This window comes from Rattus norvegicus, chromosome 13 (genome assembly GCF_021556685.1).
Source record: "Rattus norvegicus strain SHRSP/BbbUtx chromosome 13, alternate assembly SHRSP_T2T, whole genome shotgun sequence".
Taxonomy (NCBI): Eukaryota; Metazoa; Chordata; class Mammalia; order Rodentia; family Muridae; genus Rattus; species Rattus norvegicus.
The window spans coordinates 85,204,004-85,229,308 of record NC_141546.1 but is presented as its reverse complement, the minus strand read 5'-3'; the positions used below and the strand labels follow the sequence as shown (position 1 = coordinate 85,229,308).

The following is a 25,305-nucleotide window of genomic DNA, read 5'->3' as shown; positions in this document are numbered from 1 at the left end:
TAAAGGACAACATTTAATTGGGGCTGGCTTACAGGTTCAGAGGTTCGGTTCATTAACATCAAAGCGGGAACATGGCAGCATGAAGGCAGGCATGGTGCAGGAGGAGCTGAGTTCTACATCTTCATCTGAAGGCTGCTAGTGGAAGACTGACTTCCAAGCAGCTAGGATGAGGGTCTTAAAGCCCACACCCACAGTAACATACCTAGTCCAACAAAGCCACACTTACTCCAACAGGGCCACCCCTTCTAATAGTGCCACTCCCTGGGCCAAGCATATACAAAGCATCACACAATCCTTCAAGTCTGTTTGACAGTTCTGACCAAGACTTCTTTCTGTTTATCTATGACTGACACTCCAGAAATCTCGCCACCACCCTACTGTGCATATTACTTCTAGTTAGGCCCTTGGGAACTATTATGTCCCCATTGGATAACTTAGGGTACCCCTGCTATCATCCACGGTGGAGTGACTTCAGGTCACTTAAAGGATAGTCTTATTTCTCACCTCATCCCCACTCCCTTGTATCAGGTACCATACATGGTGCCAGTTCCATCATGTATTGGAACACAGGTTAGATCCCACACTGACAAGGGTGGCAAGATGCTGGGGTGTTACCTGGGAGAGAAGCCACCCCCTCTTTCCCTAAGTACATGAAAGCTAAGCTAGAGCACGTCCCTGAGGGAGACCTGGGGACCTGTGACTCACTCTGAAACTGCATGCTTGGTAATCTCGAGCATTTGCCCTTCTGCCCCAGGACGGAGGCCGCATAGCAGGTCAGTCCTAGATCTGACTCTTCCCAAGCCAGCTTGGGAAAAAGGAGCCTCCTATCTGCTTTCCTCCGCCCACGCCTGGTGTCCATTTCAGGCCCGACTGTGATGTGGATAATGCCTTTAATCACTGTGTGCATATCCTGCCGCCGCTGGCAGATGAACGCACATTAGCATTCGCAGTAATCAGCCTTTTTGTCATCTGCTTCCCACGTGACAGCCCTGGAAGCTGAGATCGCTGCCACCAAGCTCAGGCCTACACGCTTTCTCTCTCAGAGCTGAGAAGGCTGTGACGTGCTACCATGTAGATGTTCCCTTTTCTACAAGGAGGTGGGCAAGTGCTGGGGCGGTCACCGGGCTTGAGGCCTGACCCTCTTGCCAGCTTACCACAGGCAGAGCAGCAGCTCGGCTTGTGCGCAGCCTGGCATGCCTGCCTAGTACTCAGTAACTAGCTCATAAGATGCTGAATTGTCCCCCTCTCGTACAAGAAGCATTTTGGGTTCCACTGGGTCAGTGTGGCATGCTGGGAGGAACTGTTGGCAGAGGCGAGAAGACCCGGGTTCTGGTCCTGGCAGCACCCTTCCTGACCTGTTCTGAGCAATTCATTTGGAGCCTTTAACTGGGAAGCGAAGGACTGGCATAGTGGGGATTTTTGTCGGTGTTTCAGTTCAGATCTCAGCACGAGCTGTGGAGCCATGCTTTTGAAATAAATATATATCGTATATATAAATCCAGGTCACCTGACCATCCTCAAGCCTCTGACAACAGAATGGGCCGTGGAGAAAGCAGACAGACCTCAGAGGCTAATGGGTGGCCATATTGTTTCAGTCTTCTAGGGATACTCTGGGGTCACACAACTCCCAGAACTCCCTTGTCTTAAAACTATCTATAACTGATCGATAGTGAAGTTCTTCCCACCAGAGGAGACGTCTCTTAAAAGGGGCCCCTGCCTCCTAGTGAGATTTAGGGCAGGGAGATTTTGTGAGTTCAGCACTTTCCTGGATGGCTGGACGTTTCTAGAATGTTTTCATTACCTGTGGCTCTTGGCTATCTAGATGAATGAATGCTATCTGTGTGTAGTGGGGTCTTGAAATCCAGAAGAAATTAGCAGTGGGATATGTAGTGGCATCCTAAGGTGTTTCCTTAGGTCATCACGCCGTTGTCCTTTTCTGTCAGTGTGTCAGTTTAAAGCTGAGCAGGGACCAGTAGGGTTTGGTCCCCAGGACCAATGTAAAGAAGCTGAGCACGGGGGCTTGAGAGGGCTCAGTGGACAAAGAGCTTGCTGTCCAGTAAAGACTGGAGTTCGAGATCCCCAACACCTGGGTAAAAGCCAGGCAAGGATGTTGGCTGTCTGTAACCCAACACTTGGCAAATGGAGACAAGTGTCCTGGCTGGCTAGACAAGTTGGAGTCAGTGAACTATAGCTTTAATGAAAGACTGCCTCAATAAATAGAGTACAACAGCAGACGTAAACTCTGGACTTTTACATGTACACATATGCAGATGTTCATATATTCACCTAGACACATGCGAAACATATATGAATCTATGTGCCACATAGACACACCCCACCATGAATAAAACTGAGCATGGTACAATCCCAGCAGTGCATGCAGGTGCATCCCTGGGACTTACCTCTGCCAGCCTAACCTCTCTGTAGAACTGCAGGCCATGGATAGACCCTGTCTCAAAATCTCCTGAGGAGTAACATACCTGGATTGACATGTGCAAGGATTTTAGCCATGCGTGTGTGTGCACACACACCCCACAATCCGAGAAGGATCCCTTTTTAGTTGGATTTGTCTGGGAGACTCAGATCTTCATACATGTTCCACTAGCTCGGGCAGTAGCTAGACATGATGCATCTCATCGCTGGGTAAAAACCATCCCTTTGGTTTTGCTAACAAGCATCCAGGAATGCTCTTCCTGAACCGATGCCAGCAGATAATGAATCTTAAGTTGAATTAGTATCATAAGCTCAGTTGCTAAGATAATTGGCTTTGCTTTGATGTCTTCCAATCAGAACATCATTTTCAATGTTCAGGAAGGCCCAAGTAGTTATCTTTTCTGTGTATCTAATCATAGTTATTAATTATAATCCCAGAATCACACTAGAGCACCATTTGCTGGGGAGTAGAATCCTAAGATTAACCTTGATCTTCAGCCAAGGGATTTTTCTGTTAAACAGCTCGGTCCCATGTGATTTCTTCAGTAAACCACTAACTTTGCTGAGATTGCTAAGGTGACAGATTGGCATTGAAGACAGGTGGCTTGAACATTCTAATAAGCAAATACCATGGCTCTACCATGTTCTGGGAACTACAGGACAGATGCATAGAGGAATTATGGGTATGCACATGTGGTGTGTGGCTTTGCTTTGGTTTTGTTCTCTCTCATCCCGCTTTCCAAAGTAGATGAGATAGGATGTTAGAGAAGACACATACACCGGTGTGGAAAGAGGGAGGGAGGAAGGGAAGGAAGGACGGGGAGACAGAGAGAGAGAGAGAGAGAGAGAGAGAGAGAGAGAGAGAGAGAGAGAGAGAGGGGATTATAAGTATACGATTTGTAAGTATGTACACATATGCATGGAGGGCAGAGGTCAATGCTGAATATTTCCTATCATTCTCTACCTTATTTTTGAGATATAGTTTCTCACTGATATTAGGACTCATAGATTTCACTTGCATGATCCCCTGCCTCCGCCTTCCCAACACTAATGTTATAGGCATGTGCTTTTTGGTGCCTTTTGTATGGGTGCTGGGAATCCAAATTCAGGTCCCTAATGCTTACGGACCAGACACTTTCCTGAATGAGCCATCTCTACAGCCTTAAAATAGCCATTTCTTTTTAAAAAAAAAATTACATTTGTGTATGTATATGTGTGTTGTCTGTCTGTCTGTCTGTCTATCCACCTATCATGTCTAGGAATCCAAACTCAGGTCCATAGCATATTTGACATTAGGCATTTTCTCAGCCCCAAATTAAATGTTTCTTAAAAACATTTTTTATCACATTTCTGTGTGTATGCATGCACACATGCGCATGAAAACTAGGGAGAGCAGGTTGATAACAAATGCCTTTACCATTGAACTGCCTTGCCAGCCCCAAATTAACTACCTCTGATGGCACTGCGCTTCCATATAAGGTCCACTTACAGCTCTTACAGAATTGCATTAGAGTTGTTTCGTTGTGTTTGGGGTGCTAGAGAGGTGCCAGCATGTATTGAACCACTGACCTATGCTTCCTTCCATCCTCACTTTAGAACAATTCATCTCTTTCTCCAGCTGTGTGTGAGCCTCTCGTGGGAAGGGACCATGTCTCTAACATGTTATTTCATCTGCTTTGGAAGTTAGAAAGAGAGGGAACAAAATGACGGCAGTAATTACCCACGATGATGAGAATGCAGCTAATCATAGCATTCACTGGCATTGAGCACCTACGCTGTTCTCGTGGTGTTGGATGGACTCATACTTCCTAAATCCTCACGTACCCTATGATGTGCGGACCATTCTGATGCTCTTTTGCCCCACCCCCATTTGTTGTTTTTCCAGACCTGAGGATTGAACTCAGGACCTGACGCATGTCAGGCAAGCATTTTACCACTCACCTACATCCTCTGCCAGATCCAGTCTTTAACTTGTATCACAAGGCCACAGCACCTCACAAGGCAGTTATCTTTCTGGCCAAGTGGTAGTGTTACTATGGAAACAAAGAGTGCCTTCTGATCTAACTGGGTAAGAAAAGGAGGCTCTCAAAGTTATAGAACTGCAGTTTAGAAGGACTTCAGAAAGAATCTGCTTTATGACCCCACCCCTAAGTTGATTAGATGTGGCAAGACAGGATGAGAGCTAAGTCACCAGGTAGTTGGTGCCAGGACAAGAATGAGAATCCACAGACTAAAGCTGGAACAGGTATCTTCCCACTGGATTGTGGAGATGGGTGTCTTCCCAATGCATTGTGTAGAAGACAGGTGTCTCCCCAATGCATTGTATAAGACTTTATTTCCTGCTAGTTTTAAAATAACCACAAAAGCGATCCCATGCACTGTGGGAGTTCATTAGCACTTCAGGTTTGAAATGCACCATCCTATGGCCATAGACAGCTCTGAGTGTGGGAGACAGCTTTATTTTTAGTCTAATAACTGTTCACCTAGAAGCATGGAGAGTATGTCAAACAGAGTTTATCTAGCCTGTGTTTATCTCAGCTTGCAGGGCCTTTTATTTTTATTTTAAAATAAGTCGCCATTGATGTCCAGTGAGTGAACAGTACCAAACTTCAGGCTTTAGCATGTGCTTACCTATGATCTCTTATTAGAAATCATATTGTTTAACAAATATATTTCAATAAATAGTCCTTCTCTGCTTTGGGGTTCTTAGGAGAGGGCTTCCAAGATGGCATATAGATTTCTGACATTCAGAAGGAGGAGGGCCATGTTGCTAGTTACTCTTGACTCTGTTTTGCTCTCTTCCTGCTTTTAGTAAGCAGTCCTACCTCTGAAACAGATCTCACAGAATAGTTCCTGATATGAGCTTTTGCAAAGACAAAATGGCTGGGGCTTTCTACACAGGATCTGACATGAGTTCAGTACATAGAGGAATGAAGTCTGTATTTATCCCAGCCAGCCGTCAACCACAAATACTATGGGCCCTTCAGCCCAACTCTCTGATGGAGGTGAGACCTTCCTGGCAGTGGAGAGGAAAGCGTTTTTATTTCCTCACCAGAAGTAACAAAGAGAATAGGGTTAAGGAGCAGAAGATAAGGTGGACCATTTACAACAGGTGAGACGGCCTTAGAGAGAAACCATTTGCCCTCGGACCCTCCCTGTTCATCTTTAAAGTGAAGGCTAATTTTAATATGTAGTTGGAAGTGTTATGCAGAAGTTGCCTGTTTAAATAGATCAATGGGAGCTAGAGATGTAGTTTAGCCAGTAGAGTCTTTGCCTCGAGTGCACAAAGCCTTGGATTTGATCTCTTGCACCACACAAACCAGTTGTAGTCCTACTGATCTGTAGTCTTAATATTTTAGAGACAGAGGAGGAAGGATTAGAAGTTTAAGGTTGTCCTTAGCTCTTTATAAGTTCAAGGCTACCCTTGGCTACAAGAGATACTGTTTCAAAACAAAACAAGAAAAGCCAGTAGAAGATCTTGTTTGGAGAGATGGCTCAGCAGGTAAGAACACTGTTGCCCTTGAAGTGGACCCAGGATTCCAGTATCTACATAACCATCTAGAAATCCAGTTCCAGGGGATGTGATGCTCTCTTTTGGCTTCCATGGTCACTAGACATGTACATGGTACACATACACATACACATATACATGCATGCATGCATACATACATGTAGGTAAAACATTCATACATATAAAGATATATTTTTTTATTTGAAAACAAAGATTCAATGGGTTTTCCTCCCATAGCAACTAGGAGACATCTAAGAATAAAAAGCGAAACAGGTAAAGGTGAGCTCCCACTTTGTCCTTTCTGATCTGCCCTCTTAGTCTGAAAAGAAGCAAATGGCAGGCAAAGGCCTAGAAGGTCAAATGGGGTGGCACCTGGGAAAAGGCAGCTGACTGCCAGATTGTGGGGTTAGATGTTTAGAGAGGTGGTTAGGTTAATAACCTTGGCTGTGGCCCAGCAGTGCCCTGGGAGGCAAGCAGGAGACAAGGAATCAAAGGCAGGAGTCATACACCCAGGACTGCAGAATGGGGTGTGGCTGGAGGCTAACTGTTTGCATGGAGTCAGGTACTGGCTCCACACTCATGGCTGGCCTTCATTCCATTCCATTTGCAGACCTAGTGAGAGGAAAACGTTATCTTTTGGGGACTTTGCTAATCCCTGCCCTTCTTCTCTTAATGCTTGCACTCCTGAAGGTGCTGTGTGACACATGTCTGCGGTGGAAGGAGGTCAAAGGCAGCCCTGTCCTTTGCTCCTCCTATGCTATGAAGGACACCCAGTCCCCAGAGGGCACCTGGAGGGGCGCTGCTGCTGCTGGGATAGAGTCCTGTGCCCCCTCTTCTATGCCTTCATTTCCTGTCTGTCTCAGAGACCACAGCTGGGCCAGGATGGAGAGTAGCAAAACAAAAAATGTCCTCACAGCTACCAAGAACCGAAGCCCTGTTTTCAAACATTTATGTAAGGAGGGAGGGTGGGAGAAGGAAGCTGGCTTTGGCTACAGCTTGGAAGTTATGTGGGCTTGCTGAAGATGGTGGGACCAGTTTGGCTAAAGTAACTGTTCAATTATACTTATCTAGCCTAAGCTTGAAACTAACCTTAATTTGTAATCTTATAAAGCCCACTCCTTTCTTCCTATTTCATCATCATCATCATCATCATCATCATCACCACCACCACCACCACCACCACCACCACCACCACCACCACCACCACCACCACCACATTTTTTTTTCCATGAAAAGAGTATTTTCATTTGGAAAAGTAAGAAGGAAGTGGCTTGTTCATGTTGTTGTCTATTTGCCTTTAAAATGCTTGCAGAGTAGAGTTGACAAGGGTTCACTTCAGACTAAGGAGACTAATACTTCTTCAGTCAAGCTGGGTATATAGCTGGGCGGTGGCATGCTGCAGGAGTCTCTAGGCTTAATCCCCTGTGCTGCAGAAACAAAACCCCATCATGTTCGTCAGCTAAAACAGTGCTGTGCATGGGGCTCCCCCTGGGGTGAGCCATTCCCAGCACTGCATGGTTTCTAGATTGCTCCAGGCAGTAGGGCCAGCATTATTCTAAGAACATGAAGACTCAGTTCTGTCCTGACCAGGCTGCCAACCAGGGGCCGCATCTCTCCTTGGTGAGCCATGCTTTGGGGCATTATTTGGAAGAGGTGGGTAGGAAAATTACCAAGAGGAGGAGTTTGATGAGGGGTGCAGACACCTCTGCTCCAATGTTCTGGGAGTATTACTGGTCCAGGGATGATACTGTGATTAAGACAAACCAAAACCAAAACCAAAACAATGCCTGTGCTTGCCTAAAGGTTCTTAGAGAAGCAAAACCCTGGGGAGGCTCTCCCAAACCCTTTGAGTTACCTTAATCCATTCTTGCCCTCTTCATGAATTTATTGGATTTGCCCAAGGCTCACCGCAAAGGTTTTTTAATGAAGAGGAGAGGATTTTAATGGGAATTTTCAGAAAAAGGAAACTAATTAGGTAGAAGTATTGTTAGAGGTTGCCTTCCTTCTGTGGATATGCTCTGCAGATGTGGGGATAGCACATCTAAAATTAATTTCTGATTTCTACGGTCTCCGCCAGTGTTGGTTGATCCCCGTGAAATTCATACAAGATGCCTGGAGCCTGGCTTGCCACCATCCTGTCCAAGAATGCCAAAAAAAGGGAAATAGCTGTTCTGCACTCTTTTTCCTCTCTGTTCCTTTCTCTTAAAGACAGGATTGGTTGCATTCTTTAGAGTTGCAAAGAAGAGTCCTCCCAGGGTTATCTTTGACTTTGGAGGAACGCTGTTGGGCAGGGAAGAAACATAATCTGGTGCCTGATTTCTCTCTCAGCACTCCAGCCACATTGGTAGAAATGTATGCTGCAGGTCCCAGAAACTATCTGCCATCACTGGGGCTCAGAACCCGGAAAGCAGAAATTAAATGGTGTGGGCAGAGGTTTCTTAATGCTTCATCTATCCCAGACTTGGAGCTTGAGAAGCTGGCAACCCAGTTATGCCACAGGAGCACAAGCAAGCCTGTTCGCTACCCAGAGAACATGAGGAAGGCCCGCTTGGCAAGGAAGAACACTGTTAGGCCTAACTATTCTAACAGGCAGATGCTTAGAAAATAAAACTGTTCTTCATAGACTCAACCAACAAAGCCAACCTGGTGAAGCAGAGCCCTGACTTCCCCACGGATGTGCTAGAATCAGGCACCCAAAGAATGCTGTCAGAGAAGGCTGAGAGCCAGGACTTCCGTCCTAGTCAATGGTAAACCCCGTGTGATGTCAGTGGGGGTCTGGACTCCCACCATTGCCCAGGAGTAATGAGGCTAAGTAGACATGCTTTAGTCCGGGGAGGACACTTGCAAGTAGGCACAAAGCACCCACACACACATACACCCCGACCTCAATGGGACGCTAGAACTGTACAGACATGGGTAAGCACAGGAAGTCCCCTTGGGTGTCTGCAGAGGCCAGTGGGAGAACCACCATTAGCAACATGGTGTCTTTCTCTTTCCCCTGTTGGGGCATTGATGTGGGATGATAGTAAAACAAAGTTTTCAATGAATCTCAAGTCTTACAATAGTGTAAAGAGTCTGGGTTTCACCTGAAAGTCATTTGCCATAGAAGGAATAAGAAAAATCTCAGTTAAAACAATAAATTTTATTGTAAAAAAGCTTCCCAATTAAAAAAAAATCCTACACTGAAATTAACCAGACCCAAGGGCTATACATGTCAGAGAGCATCTATATAGCTAGAAGAGTCATCCTGAAGATGTGAAAATGACAGAAATCTCACTCTGAGCAGAAGAGCAAAAGACAATCAGTGAATGTTAACACCAGGATGCCAGCTATGTTGACGTTGTCTGAGAAAGACTTTAAGGAGACAGTCACAAAAATGCTCTTAGGAGCAATCCCAAATGCTCTTGTTTTTGTTTTCATTTCGAGTTCATGCCTTACTATATTGCCTAGGCTGGTCTATAACTCCTGGGGTCAATAATCCTCTGTTTTCTTACCTGCTTGGGATTTTAGGCATGTGTCACCATGTCTGGCTTCTGTCTTTGAACAGATTTAAAAAAGTAGAAAGTAGAAGCATAAGAATATGTTGATAAGAATATGTATCCAAATAGAAACATTAGAACCAAAAACTTTGACAGTCAAATAAAACTCGACTGGAGGGCTCAGAAGCAAATGGTAGGTGCTTTATAAATGTTGCTGGTTGAGTTGAAAGAATTTATTGTGACTATAGATGTGGCTTAACGTCCATGACATAAAAAAAATCACCACCCCTAAATCAAATCACATTTTAAACATACTATATGTTGCTCTTTAAATAATGCTTACAGTAAACATTTGTGTGTTGAAAACAGGCATCCATGTATTTGGACTTGGAACTTTGAAAATATCTGGGTTTTTTAGCTGGAAATCAACTCTAGCGTATCTGTAGGGTTAGGAGGCAACTAATGATTGGGGTGAACTTGATGGGTTCCTGCTGTCATGACTAGAACACAGAAAGGAATGTGGTTTTCTACCATGCTGATCAGACCACAGGTTACTTCATAGAAGCAGGATCAAGTGTTGTACAAAAATGTGTCAACTACGGTAGCAAAAAGTTTGGAAAACATGTCCAGTAAGGGCTGTTTGCAAATCTGGGATTTAGTGTAAGGACCTGCTGTGTTTAGAAAGGGTTCTTAAAAAATTAGTTTCCCCATTGTGTGCTATTATAGAGAGGCCATTCAGAATGTTTGTTGGACGGTAGCGAGTAGCCATTATGAAAGAGAATCTTTAAACAATAGTTACGGTTCTGACTGAAAATTTGTTGTCTGTAAAACTGTTTAAGCTGATTAATCCTGAGTGCTTATAAAGCGGTCTAAGTCTCCCTCCAGTATTGGATGGATGTTACGTCTTCCAGGATTAAGAGAGTGGATGTCAACAACTGTGACTGTTTATAGTGGATCAAGCCAGCCATTCCCAGCGCGGCTGAGGTAGAGACCCATCCTTAGCTGAGGAGCTAATGGCGCTTGATGGCTGCTGGGAAAGGGAGAGTCAGTTTCATGCGCCCATAAATGATCCTATACCCACCCAATGCAGGCAACACTACATGCTCTCCGTTGATATAAAGAAAAGAATACATGGTGTTGGGAACAAAAAGCAGAAGATAGGGGAGGAGGTGAAAGGGGAGAAAGAGGACAGATTTGATCAAAACACATTACATGCAGGTATGAGGTTCTCAGAACAAAAGGATTTAAAGTCTGTGTGTGTGTGTGTGTGTGTGTGTGTGTGTGTGTGTGTGTGTGTGTGTGTGTGTGTGTGTTAAAGCTGCTTACTTCTTCTGATGTTACTTTCTGGGCCTGAACATGGTATTCTATAATCTCCTGGAGACCTTCCAAACCCCATGTTTTGAGAGTGGCCAGCCACCCTGTGCCTCTTATTTAAAACTCCACCTTGCTAAAAGACTCCATTCATTAATGCAGTGTTTCCCTGCCCTCCTTTTGGTTCACAGATGAGTCCAGTCTTCCCTGGTGTCTTGGACAGCTCTGTGTATCTGTGACAAAGACCGGAAGGGTGGAGCAGGACTCTGTCCCTGCGGTGGGGGAGTCAGGCCGCAGGGAAGGTGGTTGGTTGTTGAGCTCCTGCTTTCTCTCCTCATCCTGGGGTGCTGCTCCCTTCTTAAGTCACTTCAGTCTGAGTTTACTCTTCCCCATGCTTACCATCATGCTTCTCCTGTCACAGAAAGTTGATCACAGCCAGAACGAATATCCTTTGATGAGTAACTGCAAAGGCACTAATTACACTTACCCGACATAGGATAAACCCCCGTCCCCTCCCAGAGGAGCCTGAGACTACATTTTCCTTGCTTTTAACAGCATCCTCCACACATCATGAAGTTTTATCCTCACCCTCTTCTTCCTTTCATTCCCCTTCTTCCACACCTCTCGATTAATGTATGGCCTCTTGTCTTTTTAATGTCTCTAAGGAAATTTAGAGTCTGCCTGTGCTCCCATGAGGCCTTCTGGTCTCCTGCCCATCTTCTTGTGCCTAGAGAGATACTTTCTTAAAGTGCTTGGAGGAAACTGATCAGACCAGACACATGACATTTTCCACTTGTCCTTTGGAAGCAATCAGCTCTGAGCCTCTTAGAGGGAAAAGGCCAGGAGCGAAAGGCACGTATTTGCATATGCATTAGCAGCACACAGAGAGCCCTGGTTCTGTCCTGAGGACAAGCCTAACTTATTCATTTACAGCTTCTTTTATTGCAGAAAAAGGAGTGGACGTGGGATGAGAGCAAGATGCTGGTGATGCAGGACCCTATCTACAGGTAAGAGCCCTGCCCAGCACTCGGGAGGGTGCTGAGCCCAGAGAACCTCACCAGCTCCTGGAGCCATCATCTCTTAGGACCCGTGGGTGCCAACCAAGTTAAATAAAGGACTAATGGCTTTCCCCTCTGAGACCTCATATTTCTGTAGATGTAAATATCTTTAAGATGAGAAGTTTTTCTGGTCATGAATTGCCGTGGGGGGAGGTTTGAAGGATTTCTCTGTGGTATTTAATTCAAATGGCCACATTGTAATTGGAAGGCTTTTCAATTTGTGCTGATTTCTGTGCTACTTGAAATTCCATAATTGCATATATATTGATTGTGAGAAGCAAGATAACTGAGTTATCTCTTCCCCCATACTTCCAATTTCCCTGTCGCCGTCTCTTCCACTTTTCTTCCTCTTTAGGATTTGGACATAGTGAAGGGGTTTTGATCACGTGAAAAAGCAAAATGTCCTAAATGAAACCACCAGTACCCTACCTATTCCCAATGCTTATGGTCCTCCAAAATTCATCTGTGGAGATATTAACCCTCAAGCTGATAGCCCTGGGTGGTGGTGGTGGGGACTCTGAGGTAATTAGGTCATGAGGTCATGAGGGTAGATGTTCAGGGTTAGTGCTCTGATAAGAGAGGTTCCAGAGAGCTCTTAGCTTACTCTTATCAGCATATGAGAACGAGGCTCTTGGGTACCATGTCTAAACCAGAAAATAAACATTTATGAGACCTGAGACTGCCAGTCCCTTGATATTAGACTACCCAAGAACTGTATGAAATAAAACATTAATGTTGCAAGCCATCTAGCTTACGGGTGTGTTATTATAGCAAACCGAGCTGACATACACTCAGATGTTGCTTTCACAATTACATTGGTATGACTCCCACAGATGTCTGATGCCTGTCACCCAAATGTTTTTGCTAGAGAGGAGAAAACCACAACAATAACACACAAAACCCAGAGTTTTCCGGGGAACCATGGCATGCCCTTGACCCGAGGCCACCTTTCTTCTGTCCTGGATTCTGCAGGTCCTGGATTCTGTAGGACCACCTCCTCCCTTCTTCTTGTTTTCTACACCAGGAAAGCAGTCAGCAGGAGGAGAGTTTGGAGACCCAGAGTTAGAATTTTGCCTTTTACCCAACCTCAAATAATTGCCATGCATCTGTTGATGAAGCTAAATTGTTGTTTCCGTGCGTTATTGCAACTTGTCTTCTTCTCATTAAGTAATTAATGAATTCATCACCCTTGCTATTAGACTGTAAAGTTCTTTAAAGGAGGAACTATTCCCTGTTCACCTTTGCGTATGTAGTGTCAAGTCTGCGCCTGGCCCATAAGAGGCACTTAATAAGTGGCAATAGGCGGGTAGATGAATGCATTAAATGACTCTATGAAAATTAACATAAGTTATGGTAATTCACTACAGGGAACAATTACTATCTACTTGATTGATGAGAAAAGGCTTTAAGAAGTGGATTGCAAGAGAGCTGGGCTTAGAAGCTATAAATAGACTACCAGTGTGCGTTTTATAAAAGAAAAACAATATTTTATATGAATGTGTGGTACGTGTGTGCGTCCCACATGGGTATGGGCTCCCCCAGAGGGCAGAAGAGGGCATCAGATCACCTGAACCTAGATTAACACTGTCTGATACGGATTCTGTAAGTTTGGGTTCTCTGGACGAACACCAATACTTTTAACACTGAGTCATCGCGTCAGCCCCCAGGAAGAGAGTTTTGTGTGTTTGTTTGTTTATTTTGTGGGGTTTTTGGTTGGCTTTTGGAGTTTTGATTTGTATTGTTTTGTTTTGTTTTGGTTTTTTTGCACCATATACATAAAACAAAAAGACCTTTTGCACATGCTGTTCATGATTATTTTTAAAAATGAGACACCGTCTACCTAGCCCTGAATGTCCTGAAACTCAGTATATAGACCAGGCTAGCCCTAAACTCAGAGAGCTCCACCTGCCTCTGCCTCCCAGGTACATAGATTAAAGACGTGCACAACCATGCCTGCCTAGTTCATGAATTTAAACTTTGCCCATTCTTGATTGGAAGGACTTTCCCATTTCACACACTCCAATCAAGCTGTTTACTTTTAAATGGCTTTATTGAGGTAGAGGGGCATAAAAAAATGAGAACATCTTTGAAGTGAATAGCTTGGTAAATTTTGGTACCTATGAACGTTCATGAAACTATCACCTTAGGCAACACAGTGGACATTGTTGTCATCCCCAAAGTCACCGTGCCCCTTTCTCTGTTCCTCCCTCATCCCACTCCATCTTCCTCTAACCGCCACACTCCACTACTAAATTTAGTTCATTTCACATTTATGATAGATATAGCTGTGAGTTGGCGGCCAGCCTGGCCCACAGACCAGGTTCCGGGACTGCCAGGACTACACAGAAACCTTGTTTCAAAAACAAACAAACAAATTTTAACTGTGGTTTTAGATTTTAACTTTATTTAATTTATTTATTTGTAGGCCAGGCTTGCAAACTTGCAATGCTCCTGCCTCGGACTACCCAGTACTGTAGTTATAGGCAGGCACCATTATGTCTTATTCAGCTTCAGTTTCTGATGGAAGTCAAACTTACCAGAAGAATCTTTGCCAGACTCAAAGGCTGTCTGTTTTTCTTTGGAGATGTTCTAATGTTAGGTTGTATATGTTTTATGATCATGTGGATGATTAGTGTGGTTTCATGTGAGGGATGAACCAAAGTCTGCCCCCTCCACATTCCTCTGTCCTGTGTTGTTTATATCATTATCGCTCGTGCAGTCATCCTGGCCCTGTTTGTAGGAGATTATTCTTTTTCCACTGAACTGGCTGTGTGTGTGTGTGTGTGTGTGTGTGTGTGTGTGTGTGTGTCATATAATATATATATCCCCTCACACATGTTATTTTTAAAAGTGTTAGAATCTGATAGGCTATTCTAGATGCTATATTTACTCCCATAACGTGGCATTTTATGGTTCTTAAAAATTACATCATGTTATCATGTATTTATATAACTAACTAACTGTGTCAGGTCTTAGCTTGTGGTGTTTCCTAGACTTTTAAGAATATTTACAGTAATTTCTTTGAATTCTATTTTACATGTTCTGCAGTGTTATTTTCCTTAGCCTAAATCCAGAAATGAAGATGCCATGTCTACATATCAATGGTAACTGCAGCTCATTTGATTCTGCTAGTTTTAATTTTTGAGAACTGAGGTTTCGTGAGAGCCCTGGGATGAATATGGGAGGGTGTGGCAAGGTCTTTGCTCTGGAATTTAGTCTTGCAGAGTTGGCTGGGAGTTGCAAATAGAAGGTCCAGAACGGGTGAGAGCAAAATCTTTCATCAGCCTCGCCTGCTGCGGATTATGAGTCAGCAAATCTAGGAACAGCTATGAGACCGAGATAGAGTCTGCTAGATTCCAAATGCAGAAGGGTCAATGCATGGTCCATGGGAGGCTGCTGGCTCTTCACAGCGATGCCTTTAACTGAAGCTACTGATATAGACCTGGACCCACTGCTGTTCAGCAGATTTGACAGTTGTGAAGGAGAGCTGGATGTGGAGTATACAAAAGTGAGGACAAATCCCACAAGTCAACTCAAGAAAACCACGATGCTATCCTCCTGTCTCTCTAACCATTGATCTCCAGAGGATGACGGCTACTGTTTCACTTCCTCTGGCCAAATTTCCCACCAGTTTCTCTTATGGACAACCCCAAAAGGGGGCTTTTGAGGGAAGAAGATCCTAGGACACAAATGGCTGGCTTGGCTAAGGTCAGACCCTAATAGACTCCTTTCTGGCTTTCTTTGAGTGCTGCTTAACGAGAGAACATTTTCTTCCAAGTTACACGTAGAGCTGTGGGTTGAGACGGAGATAGGCCTGAAAAGTGAAGCATCAGGAGTTTAGTTGTTGTTGTTGTTGTTGTTTTGTTTTGTTTTGTTTTGTTTTGTTTTGTTTTGTTTTCAACTCCTTCCTAACTTTGGATTTCATTTCTGTCATGAAGATGTTAATTCTTCCTGTCTTTAAATAGTGTGCTTACTTATCTCACACTGTGGAAACCATTGCCTTTGAATTTTAGTGTGACTGCCTGGGAATCACCTCCTATTCTCATTGAGTCTGATGGGATAACATGTTTGACTACATCAATCCCAGTGGTATTGATTCCTGACTACTAGAGACTGAACAAGAACACCTCCCTCCTTTTTTTTAATGCTAGACAAAGTAAATTATGACTGAAAGCCAGCCTTCAGGAAGCCAACTGCAGTCATTCTCTAGTTCTTTAAGTGACCAAACCAGGTAGATTTATTCCCAAATGGTTTCCAGACACTTCTCAGAAATGGCATTAAAATCCAAACAGTTGCTGTGGTAATATGGAGGCAGGACAAACACATTCCAGAGTTGATCACAGTTTAAGGATACAATCCAGCATGGAAAAGAAATCATAACAGCAGGAACCCAAGGCAGCTGTCATATTACAGGCACAGTCAAAAGCCGGAGAGTCCTGAATACTTTTTATGTAGTATTTAGTGTTTTCTGAGGCAGGGAATCAGGTTACCCACAGTAGCCAAGTCTTCCCATCTCAGGTAACCCAAGCAAAATAACCCTCCACTGGCATGCTTGGGGGTTCTTCTCTCAGATGTCTCTGACCACTGAAAGCTGGGTGGCGATGATGCATGGCTTTAATCCTAGCACTGGGGAGGCAGAGGCAGGCAGATCTCTGAGTCTGAGGCCAGCCTACTCTACAGAGTGAGTTCCAGGTCAGCTGAGGCTACACAGAGTAACCATGTCTTGGAACAAAGAAACAAACAAACAAACAAACAAACAAACAAAACTAACAATTAAAATTAACCATCCCGGGGCCCCAACCATTCTTCAAGATTTCTATGTAGATAATGGTTGATTAGAAAGAGAGACATTTTCTTCGGTGTGTTGTAGCCATCGGTATACACACTCCCGATAACAAACTCTCACTCATGAATCTCTAACAGCCCTAAGAGAAAGTCTCTGGTTTGCAAGAGCAAGCGAATAAATGGCATGTAAATAGAAGAATGAGGTTAGTAAAGAAGGAGAGGGGGAAGGAGGAGGAGGAAAGGGGGATTGGGAGAAGAGGAGGGTAACAAAAAAGAATAGTGGGAATATGTATGAATATAATCAGAATACACCACATCTATCTACATTTAAATGTTATAATCCAATAAAACTCACTATTATGTATAACTATAACCAATATATATTACACGTTAATTGTATTAGTCAAGGTCTAGGAACAGAACTAAGGTTCCCAGAACAAAACAGGCAGTTTCCACTGTTACCCACCAGAACTGTTTGCTAAGACCCTGTTACTAAAGATGCTGGCTTATTCTTCATGGCTTGTTCAGCTTGCCTTCCTATAGCACTGAGGACCACCAGCTCAAGGCTTGCACTGCCCATTCTAAGCTAGGTCCTCCTAAATCCATCATCAATAAAGAAAATGCAACAAAGTGTTGCCCACAGGCCAGTCTTTTGGGAATATTTTCTCAAGTGAGGATCCCTCTTCCAAAATGACTATACCTTGTATTGAGTTGACAATCAATCTGACAAACTTAGATTCACAAGAGAAACAAGTCTTGATTGAGGGTTTGTCTGTGGGTGTGTCACTGGGGAATGGTTTTGATTGTTAAGTCATGTGTGAAGAACCAGCCCACTGTGGGCAGCGTCATGCTCTAGACATGGGCTGTTGATCCCTATAAGAGTAGAAAATGATAGATGAATAGCAATTACTCAGCATGGGTGTATTTGTCTCCCTGTTTTGCTCTTGACTATGATTGTGATGTGACCAGTTAATTCAAACTCCTGCCACTGTGGCTTCTTAAAGTAATGGGTGTCACTTGGAGTTGCAAGTCAGATATAGTCCTTCTCACTCAGTTGCTCTTGGTCATGGTATTTTATTGCAGGAACAGAAATTACAGCACCTGTAAAGAAACATACTTTTTAGTACAATGGAAGCCAGAGAACACTGAATTATTGTTAAGACTATGTTAAGAGCCTGTCAAGGGCTAAACCTTAGAAAGAACTCCTTAAAGCACATTAACTGAAAAATCAAGCAGGAAAAAGTCCTAGGTAACTTTTGTAGAGGAGCTGAGAAGTAGGTGAGGAGAACATCCATTCTGGAGCAAGGATGAGGAGTTTGGATCAAGGAGAGTAGAGACAGAAGAAAAGAAGATGTGAGGGTATTTGGGTGGGTGGTGGGAAGAGCTGTCTTGGTGAAGGGTGTGGATAGAACCTTTCAGTCATTTGGCAGAGGCAAAAAGAATCGTGATGTGGTGAATTGGAGCTTAATGATAAGGTGAAGCAGAGATCTATTTTAAGGAGAAGAAACGGTATCGTCCTCACAAAAGGAGGGGGGAATGCTTCCTAGGAGACAGAGATTGGCAGTCTGTAAAGTCTGTGAAACTTTGGAGCGTTACTATTTTTAGGCATGTAATTACACACAACTCCGAACTGAGACATATAGGTAGGATCATGTCATTATGAGAGACGGTAGAAGCACTAATCATTAGTCACTCTCTTGTTTGATGAGGCCAAAGAAAAACATTTTCAGTACCCTTAAAACTCTCACAAATTTATACTGTCTCTTTAGAATTAGGGATGATTCTGCTCCTCAGTATCCTGTCTTAATTAGGGTCCTGTTGCTATGAAAAGACAGCAATGACCAGAGCAACTCTTATAAAGGAAAACATTTAACTTGGGCTGGCTTATGGTCTCAGAGATTTAGTCCATTATCATCATGGTGGGAAGCATGGCAGTGTGCAGGCAGGCACGGTGCTGGAGAAGGAGCTGAGAGTCCTACATCTTGATCCACAGGCAGCAGCAGAGAGAATGTGTACCACCCTGGGCATAGCTTGAGCATGGGAGACCTGAGAGCTTACCCCCACTGACACACTTCCTCCAACAAGGCTACACCTACTCTAATAAAGCCATACCTCCTAATAGTGCCACTCATTCAAAACACATGAGGCCAAGCATTCAAAACACATGAGGCTATGTGGACTATACCTATTCAAATCACCACACATCCTTTCTGCATTAGTCAAATCTCAGACACAACAGCAAATACTCAACCCATGTTTCTTATAAAGTAAGACGAGGTTTATTCAATTCACAGTTCAGATGGCTCCATTGGTTTGAACCTCTAGTAGAGGTTGCTTATGACTGCGGCACACATCAGAGTTACTGGTCAGGTGAGCCAGCAGAAAGAGAATGAGTGTGGATTCTGTAGTCCCTTTGGGGGTCATCGCCAATGACCTAAGGAGCCTCTTATAAGGACCCAATTTCTCAAAGATTCCATCAACAACCAGTAAGGACCATGTCTTTATATATATGCACTATTAAGGACACCGCCAAACCATAGCACTTTCTTCCAAACCACCACAATTTCACAACTCAGTCCCTCCTCTTGATTCCCAATGTACTCTAGATGGAACTCAAGCTACAAAGGTTCATAAAAGGTCATGGAAGGAGGTATAGACCTGGAGCTTGAGCCAGCCCTTGCTTATGATGTCTCCTAGTGACTGTGGTTATCTGCAGCTTCCTGGACTGTTTCTAGAAGGATGAGTACTTTCCCCTCCTCCAGCTCTTACCTCCATCATACGGCTACTTATGGATCCCCTGCTAAATGGGAAACCCCTGTCTGGAGCAAGAAGGCAGCCAGGCATAGGGTTTTCTCCCTAACTCTCCTATGGCATGTCTGGACAGCTCACTTGACAAAGATAATTGTTCCGTCGCTCCAACCATGAGTAATGCTTCATGAAGAGTTGATGTTTTTATTTCTTCCGGCGTTGAGACCTTTCCTTTACAGTGTCTCATACATATGCATGAGCAAGAATAACTCACCCAATTTTCTGCATGGGGAACATTATGAAAAGAACTGACAGGAAGAAGGGGAGAGCATTCATTCTGTCTGGCATCTGTTACCTCCCAGGACTGCTCTTGTGATCCCTGTTCACTCTGGGAGAAATCCCCCTCACTAATGCCCTAACCCTTTTCACCTTCTTCTGCTTGTCAGCGCTACACCCTCATTGCCTGTGGGAGACCCCTTCCTCTATGAGATTCCGCGGCCTTCCTCTTGTGCCTTAGAGCATCTTCATACCCCTGCAATGTGTCTGTCCTGAATGCTCCTTCCTTTTGTGCTCAGCCTCAGCTGCAGTTGGTTCTCCTTTACTCGGTCTCCACAGGCTCTCTGCCTCTCCTCACATATGTTCAGCTGTCCCTGCCCTGAAGTAACCACCCTTTAGTCCTGATGATCTCATGCAAGAATATATCCTCTGCCAACCCTCTTTCCTTCCCCCATGTCATGGTCCTATCTTCATCAGAACCCTGTCTTACAGTTAGTCTCTCATGATCTGGCTTTGATATACGTCATAAAACCAGCTCCTTTTGTGTTCATTGTATATTTTTTTCATGTGTCAAAATACACGGTCGTGTCTCCTTTGCATCATTTCAACTACATCCCTGCCACTTTGTTTATCTTTTAGTTCTGTTTATTTTATCTCTCCTCCCTTTGTTCTCATCGCTATAGAGTTATGGGCAGTCTTTTCCTTCTTTGCTGGGCAAGTTCTATATTGAGTCTTTATTCCTCTTCACAGGGCAAAAGGGTCCCCAGTATTTCATTGGTGCATAGTGAGTCTCAGTAAACACCTAGATGGACAAGGATTGAGGACTTATAAATCATTGATTGCAGCCACATGCTCTACTAGAAATGTGTCTGACCTTTCTTTTCCTCTTTCTTCCTTTGCTTTCATTCCCTCTTTTCTGATGTCAGTAAATGCTACTCTGTAGAAATCAATGGGAATGTTAATACTAAAGGACTTTGCCCCTATCCAAGGCTTTCACTTAGGTTTGCATCATATTTCCCTAAACACCTGCTCCATCATAGGAGTTGAAGCCAGAGTTCTTTTTACATTAATTTATCATTGTGTATGCATGCATGATTTGTATGTACGTGGATGAGACACACACATGGAAGTCAGGGCACAATTTTGTGGAATTGCTTCTCTCTACTTTGATGTGGGTTCCTGGCGTCAAATTTGGGTCAGTACAGCAAGTAGTGTACTGGTTGGTTTTAGTCAACTTGACACAAACCTAGGCATATTTGGGGAGAGGGGATCACAGTTGTGAAAGTACCTTTATTAGATTAGCCTCTAGACAAGTTTTTGGGCATTTTCTTGATTAATGGTTGATGTGGCAAAGCCAAACTCCTAATGGGCAGTACCAACCTTGGGCCGTTAGTTCTAGGTTGTATAAAAAAACAGGCTGAGCAAACCATTGGGACAAGCCAGTCAGCAGCATTTCTCCATAGCTCCCATTTCAGTTCCTTCCTCAAGCTCTTGCCTTGACTTCCCTCCATGATGGACCCGAGCCTGTGAGCAGAAGTAAACCCTTTCTTCCTCAAGTTACTTTTAGTGGTGGTGTTTTGTCACAGTAGTAGAAAGTGTTACTAAGACACTTGCTGAGCCCTCCGGCCAGCCCTCAAATAAGTTTTTTAACTGTCTAGATAATATATCAATGTTTCCAAGGGAGAAACTAACAATACTCACTCTGTCATCAATAACTTATGTTGTATCCATCTTATCTCCCTGTTTAGGGTGCAAATATATGAATATGCTGTTTTTCAAAGTTCAGTATAATTTTGCACTGCGATTTTTCCCATGGTGAGTTTGGCTCTGAATGCGCCGAAGCGAAACTAGCATTGTAGGGAGTCCAACCTGCCTTGGAGTGCGCTGTAAGTGGATAGACTTCATGTCCATGGGACGGACACAGGAAAGACTGCCCAGTCATCTGGATATAATAGGAAATATCAGCGTCTGGCCAATACAGGTGAAACACATCAACCTGTGAGCTGTTCTAGTCATGGACAGACCAGCGATGTCTGAGTAGAGAGGGTAAGTAAAGGAGGGCAAGGAGTTCCAGAGACCTCCACTTGGAACACCCACACTTTCACAGCTGTCCTTTCTGTCTCTTGTGGCATCCCATTTGATTGGAAATTCACTCCTGGTAAAAGGGTAGAGCTTTGTGTCGTGTTCTTAGCATAAGTGCTGTGAAGGCAGGGGCAATACCTGTTTTGTCTACTGTTGTAGCTCTGGTACCTGGAAAGATCCTTAGTTTATAATAGGTATTCAGTATGACCATATGACAGAGGTAGGGTAGGCTAGAACTTCTCCTTTGCTCTGCTAAAACATTACTTCAGGGCTGAGGGCCTAGCTCAGAGATAAAATACATGGTTAACATGTGCAAGATCCTGTGTTATTCTGGGAGTACTTATTGTACTTGTATAGAACCTGATTCCGTCTCCTAGTACCCACCCACATGATGACTCACAGCCATCGGGGACATCCAGTGCCATCTTCTGACCACTTGAGGCACCAGGCATAGTATATTTATTTCTTTTGTGTGTGTGTGTGTGTGTGTGTGTGTGTGTGTGTGTGTGTGTGTGTATGAAAGCAAAACATTATACAGGCAACACACACACATTAAATCTAAAACTACAAAAAAAAATGTCAAAGATCCTGTGTTGGATCCCTAACACCATCAAAATAAGTGAATTCATAAATAAAATCCTTAAACTGCTTGGATTGAAAAGCTATTAAGTTTATTTACCCTCTTGGTTGGGTTACAGTTTCAGAGGTTCAGTCCATTATTATCATGGCAGGGACCATGATGGCAGGCATAGTGCTGGGGCAGTAGCCAAGAGCTTATATCCTGATCTACAGGCAGCAGACAGAGTGTGAGACTGGGATGCTGTGGGATTTTGAAACCTCCAAGCCCACTCCCAGTGACACACCTCCTAATTCTTCCTTAACAGTTCTACCAACTGGGAACTAAACATTCAAATCTAGGAGCCTGTGGGAGCCATTCTCATTCAAATCATCACAGCGGCTTTGTCCTTTCATTCATTTTGGTTACCTAAAGCCCAGCCCAAGAGTAGTGGGTACAAAGCCCACTACTGAGTCAGTAGACAGGCAGATTCAGCATCCTCTCTGGGGCTGGCCTTATAGGGTATCTTTTACACTGATGATGAAAAATTCAATTATGCCAGCTTAGGTAACATCACATAATTAACATTGTCTTCCAGCAAGAGGATTACTCTGTGGAGGAAGAAGCAGGGACCTGGGGAGCCGGGCTGGACCCAGTTCTGCCACAAAGTGCCTTTCATTACTCAATGCTTCATTTTTCTCCTTCTTAAATATGCAAAGAGAATTGATTCAGAGTTTGTGTGGGGCCCTGAAGAATCTCAGATGGGAAATGTGTGCAAAGGAAAACCCCTTCCTCCCTGATGCTAGGCAGGCATTGGCCTAGGAGGCCATTGAGTAGTCTTGACACTTGCTAGGATATCAAGTATCTTTGAAACTCCAATTAAAGCTGGGGGAAAGACTACACTTGTATACTCCCAGCCATTCTCTCACCTCAGCCTTCCAAGTGCTGGGATTACAGATGTGAGCTACTATTGTAAGAAAATTTGTGAACTTACAATTCTTTCATGCCATGAAGCGTTGAGTACCATCTTTAAAAAGTTTCATTTAAGGCAAAGATTTTTCCATCAGCAGTTCTACTTCTGAGGCTAAAAAAGAGCTGGTAAGCACAGAACAAAAATCAAAGCTATCTAGTTTTCTTAATAATTTAATTGTTTAAATGATGATGATTTTACCTCATCAATCTAGGAGTCATTTATATCTTGTTAGATATAGTGGAGTTTTGTTGTTCAAAAACAAAATAATCTTACATCAATGAGCTTTAAAGGAGTAGCTTTTAGGGTATTCTCAGTGTCTCTGGAACCTTCTGGATTATGAGGAAGTTGGCATACATACAAGTCTAAAAACCAGGCAAAATGTTGGTAATATAGTGGTAAGGCTAGCTGTTTTCCAGAGACTGAGTAATAACAATTCATAGGAAAGGCTACCATGTGACCAACATTAAAGGCAAATGAAGATTGCCCTTGATGTGGTGACCATAGCTGACAGATCTCTAATACTAATAGACAACTTCTAGGGTAGCAATAGGCAGTGTCATTGTTTAGCCCACAGAGGCCACTTAAGACACTTGGCATTGAAAGCCAGTCTAGACACTATTGAAGACCAGTCTAGACACTATTGAAGACCAGTCTAGACACTATTGAAGACCAGTCTAGACGCTATTGAAGACCAGTCTAGACGCTATTGAAGACCAGTCTAGATGCTATTGAAGACCAGTCTAGACACTATTGAAGACCAGTCTAGACACTATTGCAGTACCCTGTGTTCTGAACTGATGGTAAGCTCTCGTGGGCTCTTTCTTGTGTCTTATCACAGTTGGGAGCAAAGCCAGATTTTGACTTTTGCTTTTCTTTCTGGTAGTTCCTCAAACTGGAAGGGTTATACATAGAAATCAAGGGTGGGGGCATGGGAAGAGATGGGACATGATGGAGGATGATGGGACGGGATGATGGGACGGGGTGATGGGATGGGGTGATAGGGTGGGGTGATGGGATGGGATGATGGGATAAGATGATGAGATGGGATGATGGGATGGGATAGGATGGGATGGGATGGGATGAAGGAGGGGATGGGATGGGATGATGGGATAGGATGGGATGATGGGATAGGATGGGATGAAGGATGGGATGGGATGATGGAGGATAATGGGATAGAATGAAGGGTGGAATGGGCAGGAAATGGGATGAAATAAAGGTTGAGATGGAGTGAATAAGAGTTAGCCTGTCTGCAAGGCCTATGTCCTTTATCAAGTCACTTTGAGATTTTCTAAGTTGCTGGCAGCAGCCAAGATCAAACTATGATTAATTAAATATTCTCTGTGTTTGGTTTAACATTTCTGCCTGTCAGATTCTTATTCATCTTTCAAGATTTATTTTAAATATCAACACCCAATGGGAATTCCTGATTTCATCCCCACCTTCGAAATGGAAATCTCTAATACTTTTTTTTGCTTTGTGGGTTTGTTTGGTTGGGGTTTTGTTTTGATTTTGGGGTTTTTTTGGGGGGGGGGTGGACAGTGTCTTGCTATATAGTTTTGGCTGGCTTGTTACTTGCTACATATCTCAGGATGGCTCTTAAGATAATCAGTAATAGTTGATTATCTGTCCAGTATATTTTAGTAGGGACAATATTTGAGGGCCAGCAAGATAGCTCAGTGAGTAAGAACACTTACTGTATAAACCTAAAGACCTGAGTTCAATCCCCAGAACCCATGTAAGAGTGGTAGGAGAGATGAACTCAGAAAATTGTCATCTGACCTCTACGCATATACTGAGGCACATGCTCTCCCTCCTGCCCTCCCTCCCTCACAGCCCAAATAATAAATAAAATTAGATTGTAGGGAAATGGAATCTCAACTTCCTAATCGCCAGGATTCCCTGACCTCTCTCTCTTACACATAGTAGCGCTCAATGCATATTTGCTCAATTTAATTGATTTCTCCTTGAATCTTTACAAAATCCCCTGGGAGTCAGAATGATCCTTCTGCAAACAGAGGTATAAGACTGAATAAACAAATGAACTAACCACTCAACCTGTACAACCATTCTCCGAATGGTGGCTGTCTCCCCTG

General features: G+C 43.7%; 1 protein-coding gene across 1 annotated transcript in view; it reads left to right on the top strand.

The window, feature by feature from the left end:
* Nos1ap (nitric oxide synthase 1 adaptor protein) overlaps window positions 1–25,305 on the top strand; it is a 273,199-nt gene that overhangs the window by 200,532 nt on the left and 47,362 nt on the right. The window contains 1 exon segment of the mRNA NM_138922.3: window positions 11,683–11,741. Within this exon segment, the coding sequence (NP_620277.2) occupies window positions 11,683–11,741 (59 nt within the window).